General features: G+C 50.8%; 1 protein-coding gene across 2 annotated transcripts; it reads right to left on the bottom strand.

The window, feature by feature from the left end:
- Positions 1-1,955: 1,955 nt before the first annotated feature.
- Positions 1,956-25,620, bottom strand: KLHL12 (kelch like family member 12). Of its 2 annotated transcripts, XR_005953980.1 has the most exons (13): positions 25,537-25,620; positions 25,210-25,407; positions 18,349-18,502; positions 17,351-17,568; positions 14,227-14,376; positions 12,438-12,552; positions 10,222-10,328; positions 9,133-9,328; positions 8,294-8,452; positions 7,007-7,105; positions 3,828-4,014; positions 2,523-3,528; positions 1,956-2,408 (listed from the first exon to the last, which is right to left on the bottom strand). XR_005953980.1 is itself a non-coding variant. In XM_041422579.1 (12 exons), the coding sequence occupies exons 1-12, from the start codon at positions 25,618-25,620 to the stop codon at positions 3,402-3,404; spliced, it is 1,794 nt and encodes a 597-aa protein (XP_041278513.1). In that variant the 3' UTR covers positions 1,956-3,401. The 2 variants fall into 2 exon arrangements, 1 of the variants encoding a protein (XP_041278513.1); XM_041422579.1 differs by having other exon boundaries at positions 1,956-3,528.
- Between the last annotated feature and the right edge of the window lie 1,970 nt (positions 25,621-27,590).

Here is a 27,590-nt window from a genome sequence, read left to right as displayed (position 1 = left end):
TGTCTGGGGGTGAGAGGGGAGCCAGAGCAGGGCTCGAGAGGGGAGCAGATGTGTGAGCAGCCCCCCGGCGCCGTCCCCGCGCGGAGAGAAATAAAAGCAGCTGGGAAAAGCAAGCACCGGGCCCTTCTTTATCTCCTTCGCCACCAATCCTTTAGGCGCTGAACCCGCGTTCCGAGCCCGCCGAACCGCGACCCTGCCCGCGGCGGCAGAGACAGGGCACGGCCACTCTGCCCGTGCCCCGATCGCCTCCCGTGACCGGGGCGCACCGTCAGGCACTCCTGACGAGGGCCCCAGCCCAGAAACCCCGAGTGGCACCACAGCACGCTGATGTCTCCAGCTTGTGGCCCGAGGCTGCTGCTGGGCTGGGCTGGTTGGTCAGGCCTGGAGTGGTGTCTCATTGTTACAGTCCTCGTGGATAGCTCAAGAGGTAAATAAAAACCCACTAATAGGATCTTTGGCCAATTCTTAAGTCTTGGATGGGAGTTTTCTCTGTTGAAAACTCATCCTTAGTTCTGCCTTTTAGCATTTTCTGCTGGATCATTCATGAAGCAAAGCTTCACTCTTGCTGGCCAGGGAGAATCATACCAGCTTCCTCCCAAGCAGAAAGTTTTATCCCTTTGTTTTGCTTTCAGCAGGAGCCTGGACATTTTCTCATCTCCGGCACCAACATTTTGAAGATTTATATTGTGCATTACCTCCCTGGAAACACCAGCTCCTCTTCAAACCCTTCAGTACATCCTGTTGTGGAAAGGCAGGGATGGGTCTGCTGGCTGCTCTCACGGGGTCACATCCTGCTGTGACCCAGTTCTGCTGCTGCTGCTTCAATCTGCCCAACCACTGAGTTTCTGCCCAGCCACACACTGGTCATGTCACTTTTGGAGCTGAATCCTCCTGAGCCCTCTGCAGGGGAGCAGGGCTCATCAGGGAAGAGAGAGCAGCTCCAGGGTCAGCATCAGAGCCTGGGAACTCCCCTGCACCCTGCAGGTGTCAGAGGGGCACAGGCAGGACAGAGCCATGGATGGCACCAGTGAGTGCTTCCTGGTGAGTGCTGCGCTCCCCAAACAGGGCCTGTTCCCTTCTTTGCTTCCCCACTTCCTGCTGGCTGAAGAATGATGGAGCAGTTTGGGGACAGGTGTCAGGAGAGGCTCCTGAACATCTGGAGTTAGTGGTGAGCTGTTTATGGGGGGACCAGGTAGCAGGGGGAGGATTTGGAGCCATCAGAGGCTCCTGGGGTAGTTTCAGTTTGCCCTGAAACCAAGAGAATCTGTGTTTTGCATATAGACAGATGAATTAATGCTGGGCTCCATTCATCCTGCATGGCCATGGTAGACAAAGGAGCTGTTATTTTTTGCAACTGCAGCTCTACCGTAACAGAATTATGGAATTGATTAATTTGGAAAAGGCCTCTAAGATCATTGAGTCCAACCATTTCCCTGTCACTGCCATGTTCACCACTAACCCATGTCCCCAGGGGCCACATCCACAGGACTTTTGAACACTTCCAGGGATGGTGATTCCACCACTGCCCTGGGCAGCTGTGCCAGGGCCTGGTCAGCCCTTCAGGGAAAAAGATTTTTCCCAGTATCCAACCTGAACCTCTCCTGGCACAACTTGAGGCCATTTCCTTCTTGGCCACCTGGGCACACCTGGGCTCATGTTCAGTAATGCAGCATTACTCCTTTTGACTGTAATCGTAGTCTTTTCCTCCTCTCTGCTCTATGCCCTTCTCCAACAGACCTTGCAAGAAATTCCCTCATCAGGCAGTCCTCCAGGCCTGGCTGGTCTCTGTGCCACAGATCTCACAGCTGGAGCAGCTGTTTTCACTCCTGGGCTGAAGCTGCAGGCAGAGACACACCTGAGGGTAGCTGCTTGTCTAACACAGGCTTTGCACAAACCCTCCACACAGCAGTCAGACATATGTCTGGAAGGTAGAGAACAGAAGCTAAACTCCTACTGGCTCAGGAAATATTTTATTCTTTATACTTTCATTAAAAAATAAACATAGGAAACAAAACCACAGAACACTTGTGTGATAGAAACAAACGCAGAAGGTCAGAGCATTGGCTGAAAGTGCATAATTAGGTCATGCTACCACGTCCCTGATCCCACCCTGTCCCCAAGCAAGGAGTCAGCAGGAAGCTCAACGAGCAGCACTACATGGAGCCCAGGCACTGTGGGGCCAAGCTGATGGCAGAGAGGAGCCCGTGCTCCCAGGAACGCAGTGAGGCAGGACATGCTGAGCAGGGAGTGCTCCACAAGCTGCTGTGAACCACTGATGGAGCCTCACCTGGGCTCATGGGGCAGGCCAGGGATAGCAAGTGTCACAGGATGTGGAGTTGTGAAACAGGGGAATAAACAGCTGAGAACAAAGGGCAAAACAGAATCCTGGATGTCACTCCAGAACAGCCCTGGAAGCAGAAAAATCCTAGATGAAAGGAAAACCAACACAATGAACTTGAGTGAAAGGCTGCCTTGGGTGTGCTGGACTCAGGTCTGTCTGGGGACAAACCCCAGTGACTCACCCAGCAGGACCTTGGTGGGCAGCAGCCACTGTGTCCCTGCTCTCCTGGCCTCAGCTCAGGTGGCCTCTTCACAGGGTGGGGCACAGGCACGGCCAAGCTCCCGGTGCCACACATCATTTGCAGCTGGAGCTGTCAAGCTTTTTGAGGAAACACGATGTGATGAACCTTGCTGAGCATCTGATCGAGAGCACAAACACTGCAGATGCTTCTGTGGCAGGCAATGAGCTCCTCCCCTGCCTCTGTCCCTGTGGCCTCAGGCTCTGGTCACAGTAGCTGACAGCTTTAACCTCTGACTCCTTTGCGTGCAGTGCTGCGAGGACCCTGCAGACACAGTGACAGTGCAGGGCCCTCACTCACGTCACCCAGCCTGGCTCTGCAGCCACGTGTGCTCGGGGAGCACGTCGCAACATTCAGGATGTACACGATGATTTGAAGCTGGAACATAAGAGCAGCTGGACTCACCCTCACACATCCACACGGCTGAGAGCGACCCGAGGACCCGCGGGGTCCTGCGGTGGCAGAAGAGGTGACCCAGGGCTATGTACATGTCCTTGGGAGGGGTCACCAGGCTGGCTGAGACCAGGCTGGGGCAACTCTGCTCTGCCCACAGACTGAGCCACAGGAACAGCAGAGAGTGCAGCTTCTCCTGACCCATTCATCCCCTTCCTCCAGCTTCCCACAGAGCCCCTGATTTCAAATGACTGCTGAGATCACACAGTTATGCACATGCTCTAGTCACAAGCAGCACAGAAAGCTGCTGTTCTGGTGCCTATTCCCATAGCATCCACAACTCTCAAGAACAGTCACTGCAAATCATTTTGGGACTCTTCCTCCAGCTGAGACATTTTACGATGTTTTTCTTTGCGAGTTCCCTCCTGATCACTTCTCCCGAAGGACGCAGACCCCCGCGTCGCAGCGCTGCATCCCCAGGGAGGTGACCACTTCCCAGCTGTCAATGATGGGGTCGTAGCACTCGATGCTGCTCAGCAGTGAGTTGCCATCGTATCTGCCAGGACAGAAAGTTACACATGAAGGACGGTGCTGGAGGAAGAGGCTGAGGCATTCAGAGCTCTTCCTGGGAGGCTGGAACAGCCCAAATTATAACCCCTGCATCAGGCTGCCATTGCTGTCTGCTGCTGCTCTCCCACCAGCCTGGGCCCTGGACCTTTTTTGCTGCCTGTTCTGGCTGGGCACAGCGACCCTGTGGGTGTCTCCTCTCACAGAGGAGAGGCCCGTGGAAGGAGCAGCAGCTGTGTGCCCTGGGGGCACTTTCTGAGCAGGCAGAGCTGCAGCCCCTGGGCTTACCCGGCGATGGCGTAGAGCCGGCCCCGCAGCACGGTGGCCCCCACGTAGCAGCGGGGCGTGGTCATGCTGGTCACCGTGGTCCAGGAGTCGGTGCGGATGTTGTAGGCCTCCACCGAGGAGAGGTGTGCTGTGCCATCGAACCCACCCACCACGTAGATGTGGTCATTGAGCAGAGCCACGCCAGCCCCTGCGGAGAGAAGGTGGCACAGTCGCACCCACGAGTGACAGCGGCAGCACTGGGCTCGCTGCCACAAGGTGAACAGGTCAATTCCTCCCTCTGCACTGGACATTTTTTACGCTTGTACCTCCCCAAAAGTGCTGATAACTGTGTCTTCTGTTGTTGTTGTCTCCAATATGAAACATGAAACATCTCACTCCATTGAACACTGCTGACTCTGTGGCATGAGGGGCCTGGGCAGCACCGCAGCACAAGAGGTTTACCTGGGCAGACACCTGACCACAGGTGAGTGAGCAGAGCAGCACCAGGCCCGCTCTGCTGGCAGGCAGCTGGCTGGGACTGTCAGCCAGAGACAGGTTCCTCTGGTGCTTCTGAGTCCCTGGTGTCACTCAGCTCCTAGCTGTGGCCTGGAGAGTAGCTGCACACTGCTCCATGCAAAGCTGGAGGAGGGATTTCCCTGACATTACTCCTCTGGAAGACAAAATGAAAACTGGTTTCTACACTGTTGCGGAGGCAAAGGTCGCTGGAGCAGCTGCCTGAACAGTTGTTCTCACAGTGAAAGCAGATAATAATATGCTGCTCCAACTGGGAGTTTATGAAACCAGAATAACCCCCACCAGCCTTAGTTCCTCCTTGGCAACCCCTCAGGTACAGCACTGGAGGACACTGTGACATTACCATGCACTCAGTGGCCTCAGGGGCTCCTGCTCCTGCACAGTCAGCCCTGTCAGGCTGTCACCACCCACATGGAACTCTTGCACTAATGAACATCCTGAAGGAAATGAGCCAGCTACCCTGGCATGGATCTGTTTCTTCACAAACATGGTGTAAGAGATCTGTTCCACTAAACACATCCTGCCTTTCCCTGCCTGTCCTTGTTGAGAGCCCCAGAACGGCTGGGAAAGGTCAGGCTGGCCCAGTGGGCTCTCCAGGAGCTTTGGCTGAAGAGACCAAACCAAGGCCTAATCAGGGAAATTGGGTCCAGCAGTGCAATATGGCAAAGGTCTCTGAGGTAGCCTCTCTCCAGAACCTGTCCTAAGAAATTTAAAGAAACAAGGAGGAAATGATCTCTGTGAATAAAGCCAGATTACTCTTAGTCCTGGTCTTGGAATTCAAACACCTGCACATGGATAAATCTTAGAGGGTTTTTTGGGGACAAAAGAAATCCTGCAGGGTCCAAGGTCACCAGCACTCACACCTAAGATGTGAGTACTTGGGGTGTCATTACCAGAGTGGCAGCACAAAAACTTGATCAAAGGAAGGTCCTTGGGCACACCCACGTTTCAGATGACAGTGCCAAGGAAGGAACCAGGTGAGCCAGTGCTGGGGTCAAGAGCCTCACCAGCTTCCTGCTGGCTTGTGGCACCAAGGAGCTCATGCTGCAGCCAAGGCACAGCCACTAAAGCCTCAAGCTCCTGTGGAGCACAGACGTAGGGAATGCCTGCTGCAGAAAGCTTGAACTCTGCTTTTGGTCTTGTTCAAAGTCAGCCTTCTCTGGTGCCCAAAGCAGGACCCTTGGGGAAAGCCACCTGATCCTCAAGCTTCCTACAGATTCATGGATTGACCTCACACAGTGCCTCTGACCTAGAAAAACCTGCAGATTTTATCCTGTGTTTTATATGTATGGCCTTCCTGGATGTGGCAAGTGCCCAACTCCTAAATAAAACCCATTCTTGGCAGATAAACCAACACTTAGCAAGAATATCCCTGTCACAGTAATAAATATTTAAAGATTGGGATTTTGGTGAATGCTACTGCAGGCACAAGAAAATGGAAGTGGTTTTGCAACAGAGCCCAGTTTTATTGAGTAGCCAGTACTTGTCCCTAACCAGGACCACTGCACAGGGATCACATGGAGCAGTGCTGCCCAGGCTGACTGTGAGGGCAGTTATGGAAAGAAGCAGAGAAAAAGCAACTTCAAAAGGGGTTTGGAAGAGGGTCTAAGCACGTAATTGTAAAGCAGTGGGAGCCACAGCAGGTGTGGAGGCACAGAGCAGGAGGCCTGAGGCACACAGCAAGAGCAAGAGGTCAACACACCTGGGCACACAGGAGCTACAGGAGCCCCACGACAACCCCTCTGAGAAATGAAGGAGAGTTTAAACAGAAAGATACTCCAAAAGTAGGATTTAAATTGCATTTTTTTCCTAGATACAACTGCCAATTTAAAGCTTGGATAGAACACTAGGCAGAGAGACAAGTGAAGAGCTGGTGGGGGATAATTATTGCGTGACTGCACCGTTTGTGTAAGCCCACTGCTGGGTGACAGTGCTCTGGCACTGCTGCCCTGGAGCCTGGCAGGGCACACCTGCCCCCACCATGCCCCATGCAGCTGATGAGCACTGACCCAGTACTGTGGTCAGCTTGTGCCTTGGGAGCTCTTCTCCATGCCAGGCATTGCTCCTAGCTGTGGAAGTCACCCAGCATTTCATCTGCCTCCCTGTAACCTGTAACCCTGCCACTGCATTCCTCTGTACACACCTTGGCCTCGCATGGAGGCATGTGAAAATTAGTATTTCTCTTGGGAATTCAAGCCAGTAAAATCATCCTTTCTCAAAGCCAACACACCCACTGGGGCCAGAGCGTCCTCCAGGGCAGCAGAACACACCAGCAGTGACTGCTGAAACACACTGACCTCAAGGCACGTGGATGTGGGTGTGGATGTGACAGTCTGGTCAGAGAGAGAAAGCTAGATAAAATTTCCCATTAATTGGTCTGAGGGAGCTGGAGAGAAAGAATGATAGTCAAATACTAAACAATCCACAGGTGGTGTTTGTAATAAGTTGTTTTCCCATAAGGCTGTTTACAGATGGGTGTCCTCTTAATTAGCCACTGGTGATGGTGTTTTGGTTAAAGGACCAATCAGGTCCACCTGTAGTGAGCTAGAGTATAAAAAGGAATGGGTTCCTAATACAATTGTTATTAGCCTTCTGAAAACACATGGAGTGTGTCACTCATTTATCTGTGTCATTTCTGACTCAACAGTGACACTGTGGGCTCTTACCTGAGCGCTTAGTGGCCATTGGGGTGACATTTGTCCAGTGTCCAGTGTGGGGGTCATACCTCTCAACAGAATTCAGGATGTTCAGCCCATCGTAGCCTCCTGAAACAAAACACAGGAGCAAACCATGAGGCTGACCTGGGGAGAATGTTTTCTGTGCAGAGAGCAGTACCATGCCCGGTGGGCCCCGAGCACAGCGTGGCACTGCCATCAGCACAGCCCATCCCGGTGGGGCAGAGGATCCTGCAGCCAGCCCAGAGCCAGCTCTGCCCCCACACTGCACTGGGCCATGTGGGAGAGCATCACCTCCCCAAACCAGCAAGCCAGGCCAGCCCCATGGAGCTGCCTCAGCACACTGAGGCCACTGCTGGTGCAGCCATGCAGATGTGCAGCTCCCAGGTCTGTGCTGCAGCTGCACGAGGCTGAATGGTGTAGGCTGGGATCTCTCAAGAGCAGTTTCACAAGCAGATACTAAAATCTCTGTGCAGCCCCAGCAGAGGAGCAGTGTGCTGCCATCCACCCTGGAACAGCATGAGGAAGAGGAATGAACGTGGTTTGTTTATTCAAGGCCAGGTTGGGCAGGGCTTGGAGCAATCTGGTCTAATGGAAAGTGTCCCTGCCCATGGCAGGGGGTGGAATGAGATGAAGTTCCTTCCAACCCAAACCATTCAGTGGTTCTACGAAACCAGTGCCTAAGATCTGTGACCCCCCAGGAACAGGACTGCAACAGAAGTGGGTGCAACGCTGGGTCTGCCTTTTCTGGGGCCTAGAAGGTGACCCACAGAACAAGTTTCAGAGTGTTCTGTCCTCTGGCAATCTCACTATATCCACAGCTGGTGCAGTGCTCTGAAACTGAAATGCATGCTACAGGAAGAAGCTGGAGAACAGACAGCTCAGGATACGTTTCTGGAGCACTACAGCCACCATTGCAGGTGCACCCTCTGTCCCACAGCTACCTCCTTCATCTCTGGGCATTCAGACACTGCCCAGGCCACACAAAGCCTGCACTGGCATTGCTTAACCTCCACACTTCTGCCATCCCTCAAATGCAGTGTGTATAAATTGTGTTTAATTTGCATTGTGCAGCATTCCCTGCAGTGATGTGGCAGCTGCAGTCCAAGCCATTGTGATGGGCACAGTGAGGTCCCACTCACAGCTGTGAGTGCCAGTGAGGTTAAACCTCTTCTAACATGGACCTGACAGGTTTGGGCTGCTCAGGCAGCACTCGAATGGTTACTTGGGTAAAAAGGCAGGCTCTGCACAGCTCCCAGAGGTGCTGAGGGTACCTACCCAGGCAGTAGATGACTCCATTGGCCACCACGAGCCCCGCTCCCTCCCGTGCTGTCTGCATGTCTCCCAGCATGCTCCACTGGTCGATGTTGGGGTCGTAGCGCTCCATACTGGTGTGGCGGCGGCTCCCGTCGAAGCCACCCGAAACGTAGATCATGTCTGCAGGGACAGAGGTGGGACCCAGTCAGCCAGGAGTATGGAGACCAGGGCCCTCACACAGGGAGCAAAGCCGCAACATGACTGCAAACCACAGAAAACAGACTGTGGCACACTGGGAGCCAAGATGAACCCAGGCTCCTCAGCCTGGCTCACAGGCCCAACAAACAAACACAAGTTCCACCTGGCCCTTAAATCTGCTTCTTGCTGATGGATGAAAGAGAACACACACAATCCACACATGCTGCAGAACCACTGAAACAGTACCATACCCAAACCCAAGCCCTGCCTGTGGCAAGCTTCATGTCAGTACCTCCCCAAAGTCCTCACTCCTTCCCTGCAGATGTTCCAGTCACTCCAGTGCTGGATGGTCACAGCGATACTTGGTGTCCTGTGCTCAGTGTTGCCCAACACTGTCAGCACCCTCAGAGCTTCCCACTCCATTATCTCTCTCAGAGCCCCTTTCCCCCAGTTCACAGATAAATGCTGCAGGAATGCAGCGGAGGCAGAGCTCCTCTCAGGATATGTGGGCAAGTTTTCCATTTCTGCATCCCAGCGATGAGAAGGCAGAATCTCAGGCTCCCCTCCTCCCCGAGAGCCAGCCCACTCTTCACGCAGCAGCTCAGGGCATCTCAGGCCGGAGCTGAACAGGCTGTTCTGCCCTGGCAGTGACCAGGACGTACCTCCAAGGGTTGTGGCTCCCGCCAGCCCTCGCCTCACGTTCATGGGAGCCACGGAGTACCAGATGCCATCCTCATCCGACGTGTAATCCAGGCACTCCACGGAGCTGAGGCGGGAGCGGCCGTCGTAGCCCCCGATGACGTAGATGCGGTCGTGCAGCGACACCGTGGCCACGTATCGCCGCTTGCGGGTGATGCTCTGGGACAGCAAAGCAACACCAAGGTCACAGACAGAAACAGCGCTGGGCATGGAGATCAACCCCTGCTCTTCCACCCTCTGCTGCTGCTCCTTTGGGAAATGGCCCACTGCCCCAGGGCAGGCAGCACTATGGATGTAAAGGACACAGCCTGAGTGACTGTGCCTGCCTCCCCTGGCTGTGCTCTCTTCTCAGGACTGTGTCTCTCTGCACTCAAATATTTCACACTGTATGTCACTTATCCCATGCTGCTGCATAACCTCTGATGCATTTGGGATAAATTTGTTAGCCTCCCACTGGCAATGGGAAAAAGTAGGGACTCTGAATATTTGATGAAGCTTTTAGCCTCCAAAAAAAAAATCAGAATTTTGGAACACCAGGTGATACTGAGTCTGCTCTGACTGGTGATAGTGAAGAAGAGGCAGTTCTCCACCATTTCACACAGATAAACGTGATTTTAATTTGGGTAGAAATAGTTCTCAGTGCAGGAATTCTCTCTTCCCATTATGCTCCAAAACACAGCAAGCAGTGGGATCATGCAGCAGCCTGAAGACTGCAGATTACATGGTTCCTATTGACATTCCAATTATCATCACTAACCTTAAAGCTTCACACCCCTTCACTAAGAAACATGATAGTTCTCACTCCCACAGCCAAGATGTGGGTCTCTGCAGGCTCAGCTGATCAGGTCTATGAAAACAACCCCCTCTCCCTCAGTCACTCTGCAAGCTGAAGCGGTTTCAGCATTCTCCATGTAAATCTCTAAAGAATTTCTGTCAGAAATTCTCAGCAGATTGTACACGACAGCCCAAGGAGATTGTTATCCAGCTGATGCTGCAGGATCAGTTTGCTCACAGCCTGGTCAGCCCAGTGGTGGTCAGAACCAGTCCCTTACCGGCAGGAAACTCCACTCCTGGGTCTTGGGGTCGTATTTCTCCACCACATCAATGGGGGACTGCTGGCTGCCGAAGCCGCCGATCACGAGCAGCACTTCGTTAGCTCCTGAGGCACAGAGGGACAGCAAAGCCAAGTCAATCCCTTCACAACCAAAGGGTCACCTCAGGGGAACAACCTGAAGAAACTCTGAGCCTTCCCTGGCACAAAGCTGCCTCTAAATCCCTGTTTTTGCCTCAGCTCTGGAGAAGGGACCTAACCTGGCTCAGGCACTCACACTCCCTCTGTGCTCAGCAAGAAAGAGAAGGGAGAAACTCTTCAGAGCAGGTGGCAGACAGTTGACTGAGGTGTTAGGAGCTGGCTGCTGGAGAGCTGTTTCTCCTAACATCAGAGGCACTTTGAAAAGACAAGCTGCCTCAGAGAGGTGCTGAAGTTCACTCCTTTGTATCTTCTTTTGTACCTTTTCTGCCATTTTCCCCAAACCTCTCACCACCCCACAGAATCTGTAGGAAAATAGCTGCTTCCCTGCAGCTCCTCACAACACAAAATCTCCTCTTGGTCTCAAGTGACATCCCAACCTGATTTAGGGGACTTTGTTCACCACGTAACTGAGAAACAAGTCAGGCTGTCTGAAGCTTGGAAAACTAATTAAATAATTTCCCAGGAATTGTCTCTTAAATCTTGCATATTTTATTTCAAAATTGCCTTCCCTCTATTTTCTCTGAGATGAATTCTCTGAATTTTTCTTATTTTCTCCACGACTGCTAATAACACCTGTGACCTGGAGAGTTGTAACTTCCCCTCTAATCACTGCCTGGAAGCAGGCTTCTGTCTCAGGTTTAGAACAGCTTAGGATCCCCTCGACTCCTTGGGCCCTTTCTGGAACAGGGAGTTTATTACTAGAATTTAGGACTGTCCAGCCTTTCATTGCACAAGGACTGAACACCAAGCAACAAACATTAACAAGACTTTGTCTGTCACAAAGCAGAAAAGCTGACATCTCAGATGAAGAATAATATAAAAAACAACTGGGAAGGATGTGCCAGGGCTTCCTCACCCTCTAAGGGGAGAATTTCTTTCCTAGATTTCCCCTCTTTCAGTGTGAAACCATTCCCCTATGTCCCATTGCTGCAGTTTCTGATGAAGAGTCCCTCTCTGGCTTCCTTGTAGGTCCCTTCAGGTACTGGAAGGCTGATGCCATGACAGGCTGAGCTCAAGTACAGGTTTTGAAACAGAAATTCCCACAAAATGTGCTGAGGCCTGGACCGTGCAGGAACAGAGTAACAACATTCCCTTCAGGCCAACAAAGTCTGATCAGTGTGTCTCTGACAAACCTAATCTGCCCTCCTCCTTTTGTGGTTAAACAGCTTTCTGTCCCCTAAAAGAGGCCATGAAGGGATTTTGCAATCTCCCTCCACCAAACCTGCAGCAGCACTGGAGAACACACACAGAGAGGATTCCCTGCAGGGAGAGTGGTCCATGCTGGCACCATGCTGGCACCAATGGCAGTGCCCTGAAAGTGCACCAGGACACAGGCACAGCATGGAAGAAGCCAGTAAAATACTTTTCCTTCTTCTGTAGGTCAGTCCTACTTTTATGTTGCTCTGGAGTGCTCACAGCCCTAAGACAAGCATTTTCCAAACAATTCAGTGACTGTACTTGGTAGGAGTTACTGAAATAAAGGAAGATATCATCATTTATTTGCCTTAACAAGACCAGGGAGAAAAAAAATAAAAAGCACCTCTGAAGGGGAAGAGGGACATCTCCATCTCCCTCCCTGCACCTTCCCCAGTTCAATTATCTGTGGAAACTTGCTGTCACTGTAAGGCAGCTGTCACTCACCTCACACTCTATTTTGGACTCTGATACCTGCCTCTTCAGACATGAAGAAATTCTTCCCACAGCTCCTGGACAGCTGCATGCTGGGACAAATGTATCTGCAGGCACCAGCAACGCAGGAAACTGGTTTTAAGGCCACAGCAGGGCCTGGGATTAAAGGCAATCTGCTAGTCCCCACACTGGCACTAAGCTATCATACTCTATAAGAGACACCTCTCTCCTTTGCTCGTCCCCTCTCTGTCCCACTGTGGGAACCATGGCATGACAAGTTACTGCTGTGAAGAACATTGACACAGTCACAAGGCATTAGACAAGGTGTCTAACACAACACCTGCCAGTGCCCTGGCCCCTCTCAAGGTCCCTTCCTCCACTGCTCACCCAGACGTGCTCGTGTCCTGGGTCCCTGCATCTGGCTCCGGAGCTCGGGCCGAAGGTGGAATTTCTTGGCTTCGTCCACGAGGTCTCTGCACTGCAGGCTGCAGCGGATGAAAGGCTGGGGAGAAACATGAGTCACTGGTACATGCAATGTATTTTAAGAAACCTCAGAAGAACTGTCCTAAAGCCAACTCTCATCAGCTCAGACAGCATGAAAAGGACTTGTGTGCGGGTCCTGGTGTAGATACTGCATGCAGGGAAATGCAAAGGCAACTGAAGACCAGACTGCAGCTGAGAAGATATGGCTCCATCCTCACAGTCTGGCACTGAAGGTTCCTTAAAGAAAATGGCTGCATTGGAACACTAAGGAAAAGCCACTTCTGCTCCATTTAAGCCAGCAGAAGTATGACCAGGAAGGGGAGGTGGCACTGAATCCACATTTGATCTGCCCCACATAACTTGTCCTGCACCTGCCATTGAAGAAGAGAGGGAGAGCACAGCACAATGAAACTGTTTAGCTGATTTACTGCCCTGATCACTGTGCACATGGGACATGGAGTTGTGAAGAGGCAACAGGAGCACTGAGGTCTTGTTGAAGAGTGAGGGACACCCAAGGACAGCCTCATCTCCTTGAACAATGCTGTGTAATTCTCTTCCCTAGCCAAGGGCCTTGACAAACCTCCCTTAAGCTCAGCACTCATTTTCCCTTGTACATGCTGCTTCAGATTCAGCCTCTACAGGCTCCTGGTGTCTGTGTGAGGCAGCCACGTGGGGCCAACGCTCCACTCTCCACACTGCCCCAAGCTGAGGATGGGCCACCAGTGTGGCACTGACAGACCCTCCATGTTCCCTGTGAGAGCTGAGGGCTGTACACACTTTGTCTCAGGCTGGATTTGGAACAGATCTGTTTGTTTTGGCACCAGACCCCTTTCCATTAGCTTAAATTTCAGTTTGAAGGGGACCACGATAATCTGACTGAACACCCTTTAGCTCTGGCACAACCTAACACAACAGCCCATTAGGTTGTCCTGATTTAATAACTTCCATGATCTATCACATCTGAGGTGACTGTTGCTAAATCAGCCTTTTCCTGAGGTAGAAAAATGCCTGTCATTCACCATTCACCACCTGTCAGGTGACAAGGGCTAGTAACCCTTGAGTACATCCTATCACCATCTAACCTGAAGGCTGGTTTGACCTTCTCTGGGCCTTCCTTTGAAATCCTGCCTGGGGTCACTTCTGGTCTGGAATTCAATTTGCACTTAAAAGCTTAATTGTCACTTTGCATAGTCCCCATTATGGGCTGCCTCTGCAGCATCCCAGAACACAAAGCAGCAGCGTTAGCCATGGCTCTTGGCTGTGTGTTGGTCCAGGACCCACACAGCTGCTGTCTTTCTTACTCAGAGGTACTTGCTGGCCATCTGCACTCAAACACCTTCTGAGGAGCCATGATGTCCCTGAGATCAATGGCAGCAATCTTCAGCCTGGGGAAGGGGACCTGCCAGCGCTTAGGAATGAAGGCAGAAAGCACTTGGAGACCGTAAGAGATGACAACAGAAAGGTGCTGCGGATATCTGCAGAGACAGCTGACGAATGGCTCTGGAGAGGGCACCCTGCGGCTGCCGAGCGGGATGCTGTGACTGCTGGCACAGCAAACACAGCTCGGCGTGACAGCGGCGCTGCGCTGAGCAGGCACAGCTGCACGGTGTCACCAAACAGCGCAGCAGAGAACGGGCTCTGGGCACGTTCTGGGGCCAGCAGAGCCCAGGCAGGAGCAGGCAGCGGCCCGTACCTCGGTGTCGATGACGTCGGTGATGTAGCGCGGCGTGAGCAGCGGCATCCGCACGTACTGCAGCAGCTCCGGCAGCGACGCCTCGCGCTCCTTCTTCGAGTGCTTCACCCAGTTTATCACCGCCTCGAACACCGGCTCCTCCGAGTCCACCTGCGCACAGGAGGCACGTCCTGATCAGGTGGCAGCAGGACGCTGGAGCCACTGCCAAGGAGCACACAACGTCCAGCACTGCTTCACAGCGAGCAAGGGAGCGGGACGCTTCAGCTACGAGTCCCTTAGGGAAACCCCCATAAGCACAGTGAATTCCCTCACTTCCTTTTCCTTAAACCTGCGTTTGCTTTTTCACTGACCAGTGGGAACTCCCAGGACAGCTCCCCCAGGTCTCTGGAGCAGGAGCTGTGATCCTGCAAAATTCAAAATGCTATCCAAGAGATGATTAGAATCATGTTTCCTTTGCACAGCAAAGTGTCTGCCCTAGGCCCGGGCAGCCCTGTGCCTGTGCACTGCCCCTCAGACACTCCAGCCAGAGCAGGTACATTTAAGGTTTCAATCCACCTTTTAAAAACTACAAAGGATTTTAGAATGCAGAATCCCAGGCCATGAATGCTACTGTTTATTTCTACTGTTTATTATATTTTATCACTAGTTTATTTCTATCTCCATTTAGGACCAGCACATGCTGGTGCTTACACCACTTCTGGACATTACACTGACTAAATCATCCAAATTTGATGCTGTTAGAGAACCACAGGTGCTTTGGACCCTACTATTACCAAAACCAAAAGAATTGTAAAAATCTCATACATATATATATAAGAATTATATATTACTTATTACTTACACACACATTTATATAAATTATATATTACAGACTTTGTTTTCTTTTTGCACATCTATCAGATCATCCGATGTAAAAGGAAATCAGACATGAATTTATTATCATACAGTCTGTTAACTGAGACTAAATATGAAGATAAAAGAAGAGCCTGTGATGAAAGGACTGAGCCTTCCCACCAGCCTATGACTGGTCCCCTTTGAAATCCAGTTTGAAGCTGTCAGGCAGAATGTTTTGAAGCAGGGAGCCACAGAGGTTAATTATGTAAGGCTTTCTTCTATGCCATTGTTTTATATTTGTTACAGTGTAATTTGGAATGGCCTTTTTCTCTTGGAATTACAGGGGAAGGACAATTAAAGCTCACAAAAGGTGAGCAGACTACTGTATTGTTTCCAATTTCCCCACCTCCTCTTTAAATGCAATAATCCTGCGTTGATTTATTCCCTCCTGAACTGAATGTCCTCAGATAAATTTAACAGTTTTACTGCTCATTGAATCATTTATGTTTTCTGATAAATTATGAGTAACACTAAATGCAGGATCACAGTGAGGACCTGTCATTGCAGTTCTTGAGCAGCCCAGAGATTTTCTGAGGGTGTTCCCTCACCACGCTCTTGATTCCACACAGCACCTCTGTGCTGCCACAACAGGAGGGACATCTGCTCTTTTTCCCAGACTAGTCTGGGCTGAAAGGGACTTTAAAGCTCATCCCATTCCACCCCCTGCCATGGGCAGGGACACCTTCCACCAGACCAGGTTGCTCCTAGTCCAGCCTGGCTTTGGACACTTCCAGGGATGGGACAGCCACAGCTGCTCTGGGCACCCTGTGCCAGGGCCTCACCTCCCTCACAGGGAAAAATTTATTCCCAACATCAAATCTAAATCTCTCCTCTTTAAAAGTGTTACCCCTTGTCCTATCACTCTCTGCCCACACAAAAAGTCAGTCTTCCTCTTTTTTTATAAGCCCCTTTATAAGGTTTCCCTGGAGCTGTCTTTTCTCCAGGTGAACACCCCCAGCTCTCCCAGCCTGGCTCCAGAGCAGAGGGCATCCAGCCCTCAGAACATCTCCGTGGCCTCCTCTGGACCCTCTGACAGGTTCACGTGTTTCTTGTGCCGAGAACCCCAGGCCTGGACACAGCACTCCAGGTGAGGTCTCACAAGGACAGAGAAGAGGGGGAGAATCCCCTCCCTTGCCCTACTTGTCACATCTTAAGGTACAATAGTGCATGTCCAACACACTGCCTGCTGCAAGGTCTGATCCAGCCCTTCCAATCCACAAGGAATGTCACTTTTCCTGAGCAGATCATCCAAGAAGCTTGGCTGGGTCATTCTGAAGTTCCTCATTATTTTCTGCTCTCAGCCCAGAAGCTGCTCCTAGTAGCATCACAACCCAGAGGAGCTCAGCCCCTGACAGCACAAAACTGCAGCTTGTCAAACACCAGGCACACTCAGCCTCCTCCACTGCAGATCCCTGCTGGAGCTGGGTCCTTCACCACTGCTTCACATGCTTTTTCTCAAGCAGCCTCACTAGGGGGATGTTGGCATGGCTGAAGATCACTTTCAAGGAACACATCAACAATTCTGCTCTGGCTACCCCTGTACTGGCTTTTCAGGAATCCCACCAAAGATATCACGTACACTGGTTTGCTTCCAAGCATTCCTGTTCCCCTCAACTCTGAGCAGTGATTGCTTCAAGCCTTTCCACTGCAGTGAACATCAGCTCTTGACAAAATCCACCTCAATAAATAGTCAAGTTCTCCCCTCATTACCAGGGAATGTTCAACTTATTCAGAGAAAAGTGGGAAACATGTATTTGACACGTTCCAGTCACATAGCACACCCTCCAGAAGCTCACCTTCAGGGAACAATCTTTCCCTGTAAGCCCTGGCAGAGTCAGACCACCCTGCACCATGCCAGGATTCCTTGTGCTGCAGATCAGCAGGCAAACAGAAGTTAAGGCTTGAGGCTATTTCTGAAATGTAGACATTGAGACAACTTATCTTCTCCAGGGAGAAGAAGGGAATGAAGAGCCAATAACTCTGCAAAGGGAACTAACTCACTGTGACTGACTTGCAAGAAACACTCGTGTGACAACAAATTCTTACAGAGAAGCTACACGGTATTAATAGAATTACAAACTAGAAAAAATAAAAATAGACACCTCCTGAAAATTAAATTTCAAATTCAGGAACTGTGTGAGGAGTCCGTCCCAGGTGTGGACTAATTACTGACTGGTGTCAATGATTTATTTCAATGCTTTGCACAGTAATGGTACTTTTCAGGTTTTACCTGAATTTCATCACACTTGATGAGCTTTTCAACCTCTTCTTGATTTAAGAGGATAAACTCTTCATGCTGAACCACCTCTGGAAAATGTTTCTGGCTGAAGACCTCTGCAGCTTGCATTAGATCCACACAATTGTGTGTCTCAGCAAAATCCCGAATGCCCAAACAATTTGATGGATCCAGCTGGCTTTCTAGAAACTCACAGCAAGCTTGTTTCACACCTACGGAAAATTGGAGGGGTGAATGAGCACTGCATGCTTACTATCAATCCACTGCTTCCACAAGGGCTTCAGCAAAGAAAATTCTAAGCAATAATGAAAATCCAATCCAAATAACAAGTACTACAGAAACATATACATGCATGTATTGCTTTGGAGACTGAAGACACTTGGAGCAGCTAGACCACGTGTTTGGGCTGGTTTGAGCTCTGGCTGTTCTATTCCAATGAAAAATATATCATCAATCTGATACTAGGAAGACTCCAATGTGAGCTGTACTCAGCTTCATGGATTATAAACCACTAATGTGTCTGCTAGTGGACATAGCACCAGATTTCTAGGTCTGTGATAACCTTTAGGTAAGCTGTCTGGGATTTGGGATAATTGTCTGGGATAGCTCCATAGGTGCATGTGCAATGACAACAACCAGTCTGTTATTGACCCAGACATACTGTGATGGCAGGCCAAATGACATCTAGGATTGCTTATTATAATAATCTAACTGAGCTGTAACATTTATGTGCTATACAGCTCACAATTCCTCTTGGGAAGACTCCTGCAGAAGTACAGTAGCCCAAAGAATGGAACCTGTTTTACCATTTTGTTTTTCATCCAGATCTGTTCCTCTACCAATGAGACCACAGCGCACAAGAAAAGAGAAATTTGACATAACTACTTATAAATATCATTCCTCCCCCGGTCTCTCTTCCATGCACAGAGGGTCAAACAAACCACATCTCTAAACAGCAGCAATGATGCAATTTGTGCTTATCTTTGAATTACCTTTCAGCTGAAGCAGACATGCTGCTGGAAGCAATTCTTGGACGTTTTCTACTGTTACATGCACAGTTTCTGTATATACAAAGTCCAGCAGGATTTCCATGGTGGAGGCTGTCAGGCCCTGAATATCCACACAGGGTTTATCCTTCTCTGAGAGCTGTAAATTAAAAGGGAGACAACAGCTTTATTTTTCATTAATGCGATCAGAAAGCCCACAACCCTCAGCAGGTTTGAAAAGAAGATCTGTCAGAGCTTTCAACAGAGATTTGTCCTTTCTATTCTGGTGCTCACTGAAAAGATATAGGGAAGGAGGGAACTTCCCTACAGAATTCACTTACAGAAATGAGTAAGAGACAAAAGTTCTTTATGGATCAAAAGGACAGTCACACTGTGCACAGTAAAACCTTTGAGCTGAGATCTGAGTCAGCAGAGATCACATGTGTCACCTGTGCAAGACAACGAAACTGTCTCCTCCATGCAGTACTCCAAGCTTTACTCCAAGGGAATTCCTTCCTAAGCTGGATGTGTGTGAAACGCTGCAGTTCACATGGAGTCCCCATCTAAGTGTTGGCCCAAAGCAGGTTCTTTTACCCCGTGTGAAAGAGGCCAATCCACACCCAGAGTCTGGGTATTAGATTAATTTCACTTCAGTATAGAAAGGGGGGCTGGGTGCCAAAGCCCCCAAATCCCCAAAGCCAGCCAGAATGGCAAAACTGTTTACTATTAATACATTTTAGCAAACAAAGGCATTAACGTTCATTGGCTACAAGCCATCTAGTTCTCTTATTGATTAGCCTTCCATTGGTTAACCATTTCCTTGCTTCTTATGCTAATTAGTCCCATGCTCAGTCTTTCTCTTCCTCTGGGTCAGGGGCCTTCTGGAGTCGGTGGCTGTGAGTCAGCAGTCTTGACATGCCCCTGCCAGAATTACCTTCTACCCATTCAGAGCTGAATTCAGCACAGCTGCTGAGCTGGCTTTATCAATTTCTTCCTTATTTTGGGAGTTTTGCCAAGTGTCTCTGTGGCCCAGAAATTTGGCTCCTCTGTGCCCCCTACCAGTAGGACATCCTTCTGCCTGAGCTTTGGTAACTTTCCCCTGGTCACGTTCCAGCCCTAAACCTGAACAAGTCAATTCTACTGACACGTAATTTTCCTTTCCAACACCTGGACATCTTCACACTCTTCTCTAAAACCAAGACAAAGAAAAAGCTTTCTCAACTCGTCAGTTTCCTGATTGATTCTTCAAGCTTATGGTGAACTTCATTCCTAAAATGAAACAAAGTAAAATGACAGTTTGTGCAGTGATGGCACTTACACAATCCAGCCTTTGTCCCCCAACTATTTTATCACCTCTATGATTAATTTTGGAATAATTATTTTTTCCAAGGAACATTATCCTCTCAACGGTCAATCTTTGGGAACAGCAAATTCTGTGAATCCATCAAATTTGCACAAAACAGATTATATTTCACAAAGCATCAGTTTCATGATTCAGTGCCTCCAGCACAGAGCTGCTGGCAGAGCACCCAGTGATTCCTGACCAAAAGACTGGCTGGTGGGCTCACTGATCACACCCTGCACGTTGCTGCCAGCTCAGCAGCATGGCTGCACCTCAAGAGGTAATGATCTTCCTCTGGCATGCTGCAAAACCAGCCCCTGATTTCTGGAGCAGTCAGCACCAAGCACAATGCAGATGAAAGCCCGTGGCTTCTCTTGCCAAGAATGAGCCCAAAGTTGGTACACCCAGTTGGGCAGAGGCTCAGGGAGCAGAAAGCATGGCCAAAGCACCACCACTGAGCTTCACATCTGCCACAGCTGGGGGAAAAGGAGGTGATACAGAATACAGAAAATAAGAGCAGGGGAAGCTACTCCTGCAGAGGCACTCCATGACACAGCAGAGACGTCTGCTGGGACTGAGGCTGTCTATCATGCAGACATACACTTGCAGAGAAGTACAGGAGGTAAGGGTGACCCTTGTAGGAATTTGAGGGAAGAGGCCTTTCAAATCTCTTGACTCAGTGAACAGTCTTTATGGCTTCCAAAGATGGGAAGGAACAGCAAATTACCTTGTCTGACCTGCTGTGTGACAGGCCAGGAATTGCATTCAGAAGCTGAAACTAGTTCCTGCCTTGGGCCAGACAAAACATTCCTGAACCAAGACTAAGCTGTTTGTACCACAAAGGACACAGATGCCACCAAAGTTCAGACCTAATCAGACAAGCTGTTCAAATGATTCTAATAAGCAAATGAAGACATAGACCATGCACATTTAGGATCAAACTTCTATTGACCTCCTGATAGTTGTAAGCATCAGTTCTTCACACATCAGCCTGGAGCTCATAAAGAAGCTCCTGACCCACAATCAACCAGCCATGCACATACTCTCTTTATATTGGTGACCACAACACAAACCACAAGGACAACACTAATACCATACAGATGATTAATTCCTGTTTCCCTTGTATTTCTGCTACACTCCACTATTTGGTTGTTATTTTGCTCAGTTTACTCACATGCTAACAATGCCTAGTAGGAAGGAAGTATTTCATGTACCTTGATCTAATGTGTGTGATGCAGAATTGGGATCCAACATTATACCTTAAGAAGGGTGTCAGTGTGGAGACAACTTGATTCTGAACACAGAATCATGGCTTGGTCTTGGCTGGAAGGGACCTTCTGTGGACCCACTCTGTCAGTTTGAAGCCGTTTCCCTTTCTCCTGTAACCCCAGTGGAAACAGTCTCTCTCCATTTTCTTGGTGGTTCCCTTCAGGTACTGGAAGGCCACCCCAGAGCGTTCTCCAGACTCAAGAATCCCAATTCTCTCAGCCTTTCAGACTCATGAGGACTCTGAGCTGAGCTTCAGCCTGTGTGTGCAGCATTAGAGAAGTGCCTGCAGTGCTCAGTGCTGGGCTGTTGGGACACAGACTGTCCCTCATCCATCCATGCAGCCACATCCTTGGGCTCAGAATGCAAAATGATGGTCATACAATGCTAACCAACACACAGGCCAGGCAGCTTTCCTCTCCAAGGTGTTCACTGTTTACTTCTGAGGTTGTCCAGTGGCACCAGACACATCTCTGCTGTCAGAATGTCAGATTGGTTTCCCACTTTGTTGTTTAATACCAGAGCTCTGCTCACTCTCCCTGAAGGGAGTAAAGTAGCCCATGCAAAGGAAGTGTGCAACAGTACAGATCCCAAAATCAACTGCAGCATCCAGGAAAACAACCAAGGAGAGTCATGTGGAGGCCTCAGGAGTTTTACCTCAAGATGCCCAAGCTGCTGAAAGCTTTAAGGCAGAGGCTGCAGGTTACAGCTCTTTTGTGAGACACAATGTTGCTTTTTCCATTCCACTCATAAATCATTGTGCTGGGTTTGGCTGGGGTAGTTTATTTCCTTCCCAGTGGCTGGCATGGGGCTGTATTTTGGATTTGTGCTGAATGTAGGGATGATAATGGAGATGTTTTTGTTATTGCTGAGCAGTGCTCACACGGAGCCAAGGCCTTTTCTGCTTTTCATACTGCCAGGCTGGCAAGGGGATGGGGGTGCTTGGGAAGCTGGGAGGAGACACAGCTGGGACAGATGACCCAAAGTGATCAAAGGCATGTTGCAGGCCACATGACATCATGCTCAGTATATAAAGTGGGGGGCAGAAGGAAGGAGGGGAGGGATGTTTGGAGTGATGGTGTTTGTCTTCCCAAGTCACCGTTACGTGTCCTGGAACCCTGCTCTCTGTGGGATGGCTGAACACCTGCCTGCCCATGGGAAACAGGGAGTGAATTCCTGGGTTTGCTTTGTTTGCATGTGTGGCTTTTGCTTTCCATATTAAACTGTCTTTATCTCAACCCACAAATTTTCCAGCTTTTACTCTTCTGACTCCCACCCTGATCTTGCTGGTGAGGGAACAAGCACGGGGCTCTGAGGGGCTTGGCTGCTGCCTGGGGCTAAACCACGACAATCACACAGGAGAATGGGTCTAAAATTTTGCAGCTCCTTTCTTACCCAAGGCTACTTCTTGTTTTTGCCTTACTAATGCAGATACACAAAAGTACTCCGGAATAAACCCCAAATTCTTCTCACAGAGGGAGAGAAATGCTAGCATGACAGTGCTAATGTGTGGCTCACTGTACCCTGGAGAGCAATTACAGCACAGAGAAGCTGACCATGTAAGAACCTGGAAACACCAGTTGTTTACTTTCAGAATAACATTTCTCTGTTCTGGGGAGAAAGAACCCTTCAATTTCTAGAACACAGCCTCCAAGAGAAGACAGAACAGTTTCCTTCTGAGGTGGAAATAAGCTCTTAAAAGAACCCGAGTTATGTTAACTTGGACAAACAAAGACAAATGCCAGTGCACAGCCAAGATCCAGGGGAGATAAAACTACTCTGCAATTTTTACAAGGAACAACCCTGCAGGTAAAACTGATGGTGTTTCAGCTCTCTCACACTGCTCAGCAAAAGGGGCAAAAGAATGTGTTGTAAAAAACTTGGGGTTCATCAGGTGATTAGTGGCTTCTTCTCATGCTGTAAAATGGGAACAGAAAATGGGAAGAAATTAATACTAAGCTAGACTGAACTTTTTAGAATGTTAACCAGAAGTGAGAGAAGGAAGGAAACTTGAGACACAGAGAGGCAAAGGCAATTCTTTATGACAACAATAATGCTGACAGTCTGAGCATTGTACTGGCTATGCACAGATGTGACACCAGGAATACTGCAGCACAAGCCCAGGAGAAAAGGCCAGGAATGCCATGGCATAATCCCAAGATCAATTCTGAACAAAGCCTCGTGCAGCCCAGCCTGGCACATCAGAGCAGCCAAGCAGTCCCCAGACCTGCAGGAGGCAAGCAATGGAGTGCTGAGGAAGCCCTGGCAGGGCCTGTCAGTTCATGACACCACACACACTCTGAGCTGCCTGGAGTCCCAGCCTGGCCAAACCCTGCACCCACAAGTGGCCGGAGAGTGTCCAAGCACTGTCCCATCACAGGCCCCGGCACACTTGTCGCTGGCACACACAGGAAACATGTCCACTCTGAGGCTTACAAGCTGCCCCTTCCTGGAAGGAAGCTCTCCCACAAACACTCCCTAATTGTGTGCCCCTTGGCAGGTTGGGCACTTTAGGGTTTCCATAACAAAGAAGCAAGTTTGGAAGAAACATAAACCAAGCAAAAGAAAAGAAACCCTTAAAGCAGAGGCACTGTAGGAGCATGGGAGAACAAGCAATTCTGCCCACTGAGAATATCTGTTTTCCCAGGAAGAATTTAATCTCCTAGGAAGATTCAATGTCTGAATGAAGGTCACCATGATGTTACAGTGAACATGAGTGTAACGAAGCAAGGAGAGACATCTCAGCTCAGACCCAAAGCACACCAACCCCCAGCATTTGTTAGCAGCCACAAAGAACATTCTGGAGCACATGGAGTGACTGGATCTCTGCACACTGCCTAGACGAAGTCCAGAAGTCAAAAGCACTGACAGGAACATGGAGGCAAACCCAGAGGAGCAGAGATACCTCTGTACTGCTGAGCACCTAGAGCTACTGGAGAACAGAGTACTTCAGCCTCCAGGGACTGAATTTGCTTTGTGTGTTTTCTTCATCTAATTACATTTCCTTTATGCAGAGCAAGAGCACAAACCCAATGAATTTACAAATTTCATGAAGATATGGACAAAAAAATTTATTGGTCCGACGTCAGGCCACACATGCATCATTTTGGTTTCTTTGCACAGGACTGTAAACAGTCCTGTCAGCTGCCCTGACAGCACTGAGATAAGTAGGCACACAGAGAGCTCTGCCACAGCCTTCATGCCTGGGTAAAACAAAGAAAAAATAATTCTCTGCTGCAACCACTCTTGGAGGGAGGGCTTTAAAGCAGGGAGGGCTTTAGGACCTGTGAGCTACTTAACAATGTTTCTCCCTGCTCATGGGGAAGGTGGAAGGATAAGGAAAGCATCTTCCGTAAGTAAAAGCTGCAAAGATTGACTCCAACTAATAAAGACAAAGCCAGGCAAAGCATCTGACATTCAACAGCGAGTGCCAGCTCCAGCTGAAGCAGTGCTGTCAGTGACTCAGGGAAACTGCACACAGGTAGTGCAAGTCTCACAGGAAGGGCTGAGAGCCAAGGTGCTCACAGGTGAGATGTGCTGGGTGCAGCACCTGGGGCTCGGAGCCACCCCAGCCCCAGTGATACCCCCATGGCAGGAGAGCAGCACAGCCCAGCTCTCAGCCAGTGCCAAGGGCAGCCCAGAGCACGCATCAAACACCCTCCCTTGCACTGAAAGGGCTGCCCAGAATGCCCAGCACGGCTCCCACAGCTCTGCGCCAGGGCAGGAAAGATGCCCGGAACCACGGAAACCACAAATCACCACTAGAAAAATAAGTAAATGTATCAGAACTCTCCGGCTTGGCAGCTCAGCCTGGCAGCTCACTGGGTACAGGGTGGTCACAGCAGACCATGAATCAAGGCCACATTCCCTATCACAACCTCTTAATTCCCCACTAGGTCACAATAAATGGCTCTGGGGCCACCATAAGACACAAATCATCTCGAAGGGCTCCAGGGCCACCAGGACAGAATCCAGAGAGCTCCAGGGCCAGCATGGGGACATTCACAGAGACCAAGGGCCACCATGGGGGTTCCTGAGGCACCCACAGCCACCATGAAGGGATCAAGAACCACAACTGGGACATCCTGAGCAACCACAGGGAGTATCCAGTGGACTCCAGGATCACCACAAGGGGATCCTGGGCCCCCACGGGGGGATCCTGGCCCAGCTGCTGAGCAGCTCAACAGAGAACAGCCCAAGCACTGGGCGGCCCTGCCTCCTCCACCCACGGAGCACCCAGGGCCGGCGGCAGCACCGACCTCGCTGGTGAACATGGCGCAGAAGTAGTCGCTGCAGGCGGCCAGGACGATGCGGTGGGCCGGGAAGTCCTTGTGCTCCACGCGGAGGGTGACGTCGCAGAGCGTGTTGCTCTTACGCAGGGCGTTCATGGCGTTGAGGATGGACTTGGCGTGGGAGTTGGTCATGATGTCCTTGGGGGGGGCCATGGCGCGCGGCACCTGCGGGCACAGCCAGCACGGCCACATGGCACGGCGCCCGCCGCCGACAGGGGGCGCTGGGACACACCGTTCTCTCCCCTCCCTCCGCTTCCCGCCCGGTCCGGTCCGGCCCGGCCCGGCCGCACTCACCGCCGCGGGGAGAGGTCCCGGCCCGCACACCTCGCCTCCCCCCGCCCTTCCCTCTCCCCGCGCCGCGCGCTCTGATTGCGTCATCGCGCCGCGCCGCGAGCAGAGCGCCCCGCCCCTGGGTGCCCGGCGGTTGCCGAGCAACGAGCCCAGGGCGGGTCCCACAGCGCCCCCCCGCGGCCCCCGCGAGACCCGCAGGACAGAGCCCCTGAGGGGCGGGGGAGGGAACGGGGCACCGGGAGCGGCTGCCGGGGCTGGAAAGGGTTCAGCCGGGGGGAAAGGAGGCTCAGGGCCGACCTTCTGGCTCTGCACAGCTCCTGACAGGTGGGGATAGCCGGGGGGGTTCGGGCTCTGTTCCCTGGGAACAGGGACGGGAGGAGAGGGAACGGCCTCAGGCTGGGCCAGCGGAGGGTCAGGTTGGATACTGGGGGAAATTTCTTCCCTGAAGGGGAGGTCAGGCCCTTACACAGACTGCCCAGGGCAGAAGGCATGGAATGGTGGAATCACCATGCCTGAAAGTGTTCAAAACATATGTGGATGTGGCCCCTGTGGACATGGTTTCATGGTGAATATGGCAATGCTGGTGGAGTGGTTGGACTCTATGATCCTAGAGGACTTTTTGGATGTTAATGATCCTGTGATTCCATGATTCTGCATTCCCTGCAGCAGGGCTCTGGAAGCAGAGCCCTCACAGAGCACAAGGGCACGTGAGCTGCCTCCTTCCCTTGGTGTGGCTCCTGCTGGCTGAACCCCTGGAACTGGCTCTGCCAGGGCTGCGGGAGCCAAGCTGGGAGCCAAGCACCGAGAGCCTGCTTTAGAATCCCAGGATTTGTAAATTAATACTATTTTTGAGCTCTTCCCACACACACAACTCAACATCTCCGGCAGATCGCCTCCAGCTGACAGCCCTGAGCCGCCTCCACTCCCCTCCTGCCCTCGAGCTTGCTTCCAAGCCTGCCTGGGGATGAATTTTAAAACCTGAATCCATACATACAGTCAGGTACAGAGTCGTTGTCAACAACTTGAGATAAATTCCCAGCTAAATGTAGAACAGAGTATGACTTAAGGAATCTATACATTGAGGTTGAGATATTATCCTGGCCTGCAGGCTGATCATTAATTCATAAGCTTCATCCTCCAAGAACCAGGGTCAGTCTGTTTGGAGGCTGTACATGGAATGAGAGTTTGGAGGATTTGTTTGACCTCGGTCATGCTAAAGATGACTGCAAATGATTGGCAAGATCCAGCAGCTGGAGATGAGAATCCAGTATTTGGCAAGGAGGGCAGTCTACCACTGCCTTTAGAGCTGTAGATGCTCTGCCACGGGGGATTTTAAAGTCAGCAGCCCCTCATTCTCCAGATCCAACTCGAGCAGAAATTGTTGTGCTGGAGGCAGGTACCAGTATATGTGTGAGACTGCATCATCACCTGCTCCTCTGGGAGCTCAAAGCCAGGAGGGATGTGTGACCAGAGTGTGAGAGCAGACTCAGTGCATGGGAGATACAGCCTGGAGGAATGGAGGAAAGAGGCAGCATTTGCCTGCTTAGTGCCCTCTGTGCACCTCATTTCCCAACAGTCAGCCTCTGTGTCCACCTGGGGCTGATTGTCCAAGGCTACAGATGAAACCCCTGGGAGTATCAAAGGCCTGTTTGAAATAATCAGTGGCTCCCCCACCCCCTGCAGGAGGTGCAGCCTCACCTCAAGTCCAGGGGACACTTTCGGGCACTGCAATGTACGAAGGATCTGAAGTTATTGGAGAGTGTCCAAAAGAGGGACACAGAAATAGGGAAGGGTCTGGAGGGGCCACACGAGGAGCTGCTGAGGGCACTTGGTCTGTTCACCCTGGGGCTGAGGTCAGACCCCACTGGGGCTGCAGCTCCTCATGAGGGGCAGCTCCGACCTCTGCTCTGTGTGACAGGGACAGGACCTGAGGGAGCAGCTGGAGCTGGGCCAGGGGAGGCTCAGGCTGGAGATCAGGGAAAGGTGCTGGGCACGGCCCCGAGGCTGCCAGAGCTCCAGGAGTGTTTGGACAGCACTGCCAGGGATGCCAGGGTGGG

Source organism: Onychostruthus taczanowskii, unplaced genomic scaffold (assembly GCF_017590055.1).
Source record: "Onychostruthus taczanowskii isolate IOZ18803 unplaced genomic scaffold, ASM1759005v1 scaffold74, whole genome shotgun sequence".
In the NCBI taxonomy this organism is placed as follows: domain Eukaryota; kingdom Metazoa; phylum Chordata; class Aves; order Passeriformes; family Passeridae; genus Onychostruthus; species Onychostruthus taczanowskii.
This window is presented reverse-complemented; position numbering and strand designations above follow the sequence as displayed.

Excerpts from the sequence above, each read along its gene's own strand:
- KLHL12 (XM_041422579.1), bottom strand. The coding sequence starts at position 25,620 with ATGACGCAATCAGAGCGCGCGGCGCGGGGAGAGGGAAGGGCGGGGGGA. Across the intron at positions 25,408-25,536 it reads CGGGACCTCTCCCCGCGGCG|GTGCCGCGCGCCATGGCCCC; the intron begins GTGAGTGCGGCC and ends CTGTGCCCGCAG. Across the intron at positions 18,503-25,209 it reads GCGCCATGTTCACCAGCGAG|CTCTCAGAGAAGGATAAACC; the intron begins GTCGGTGCTGCC and ends TTTAATTTACAG.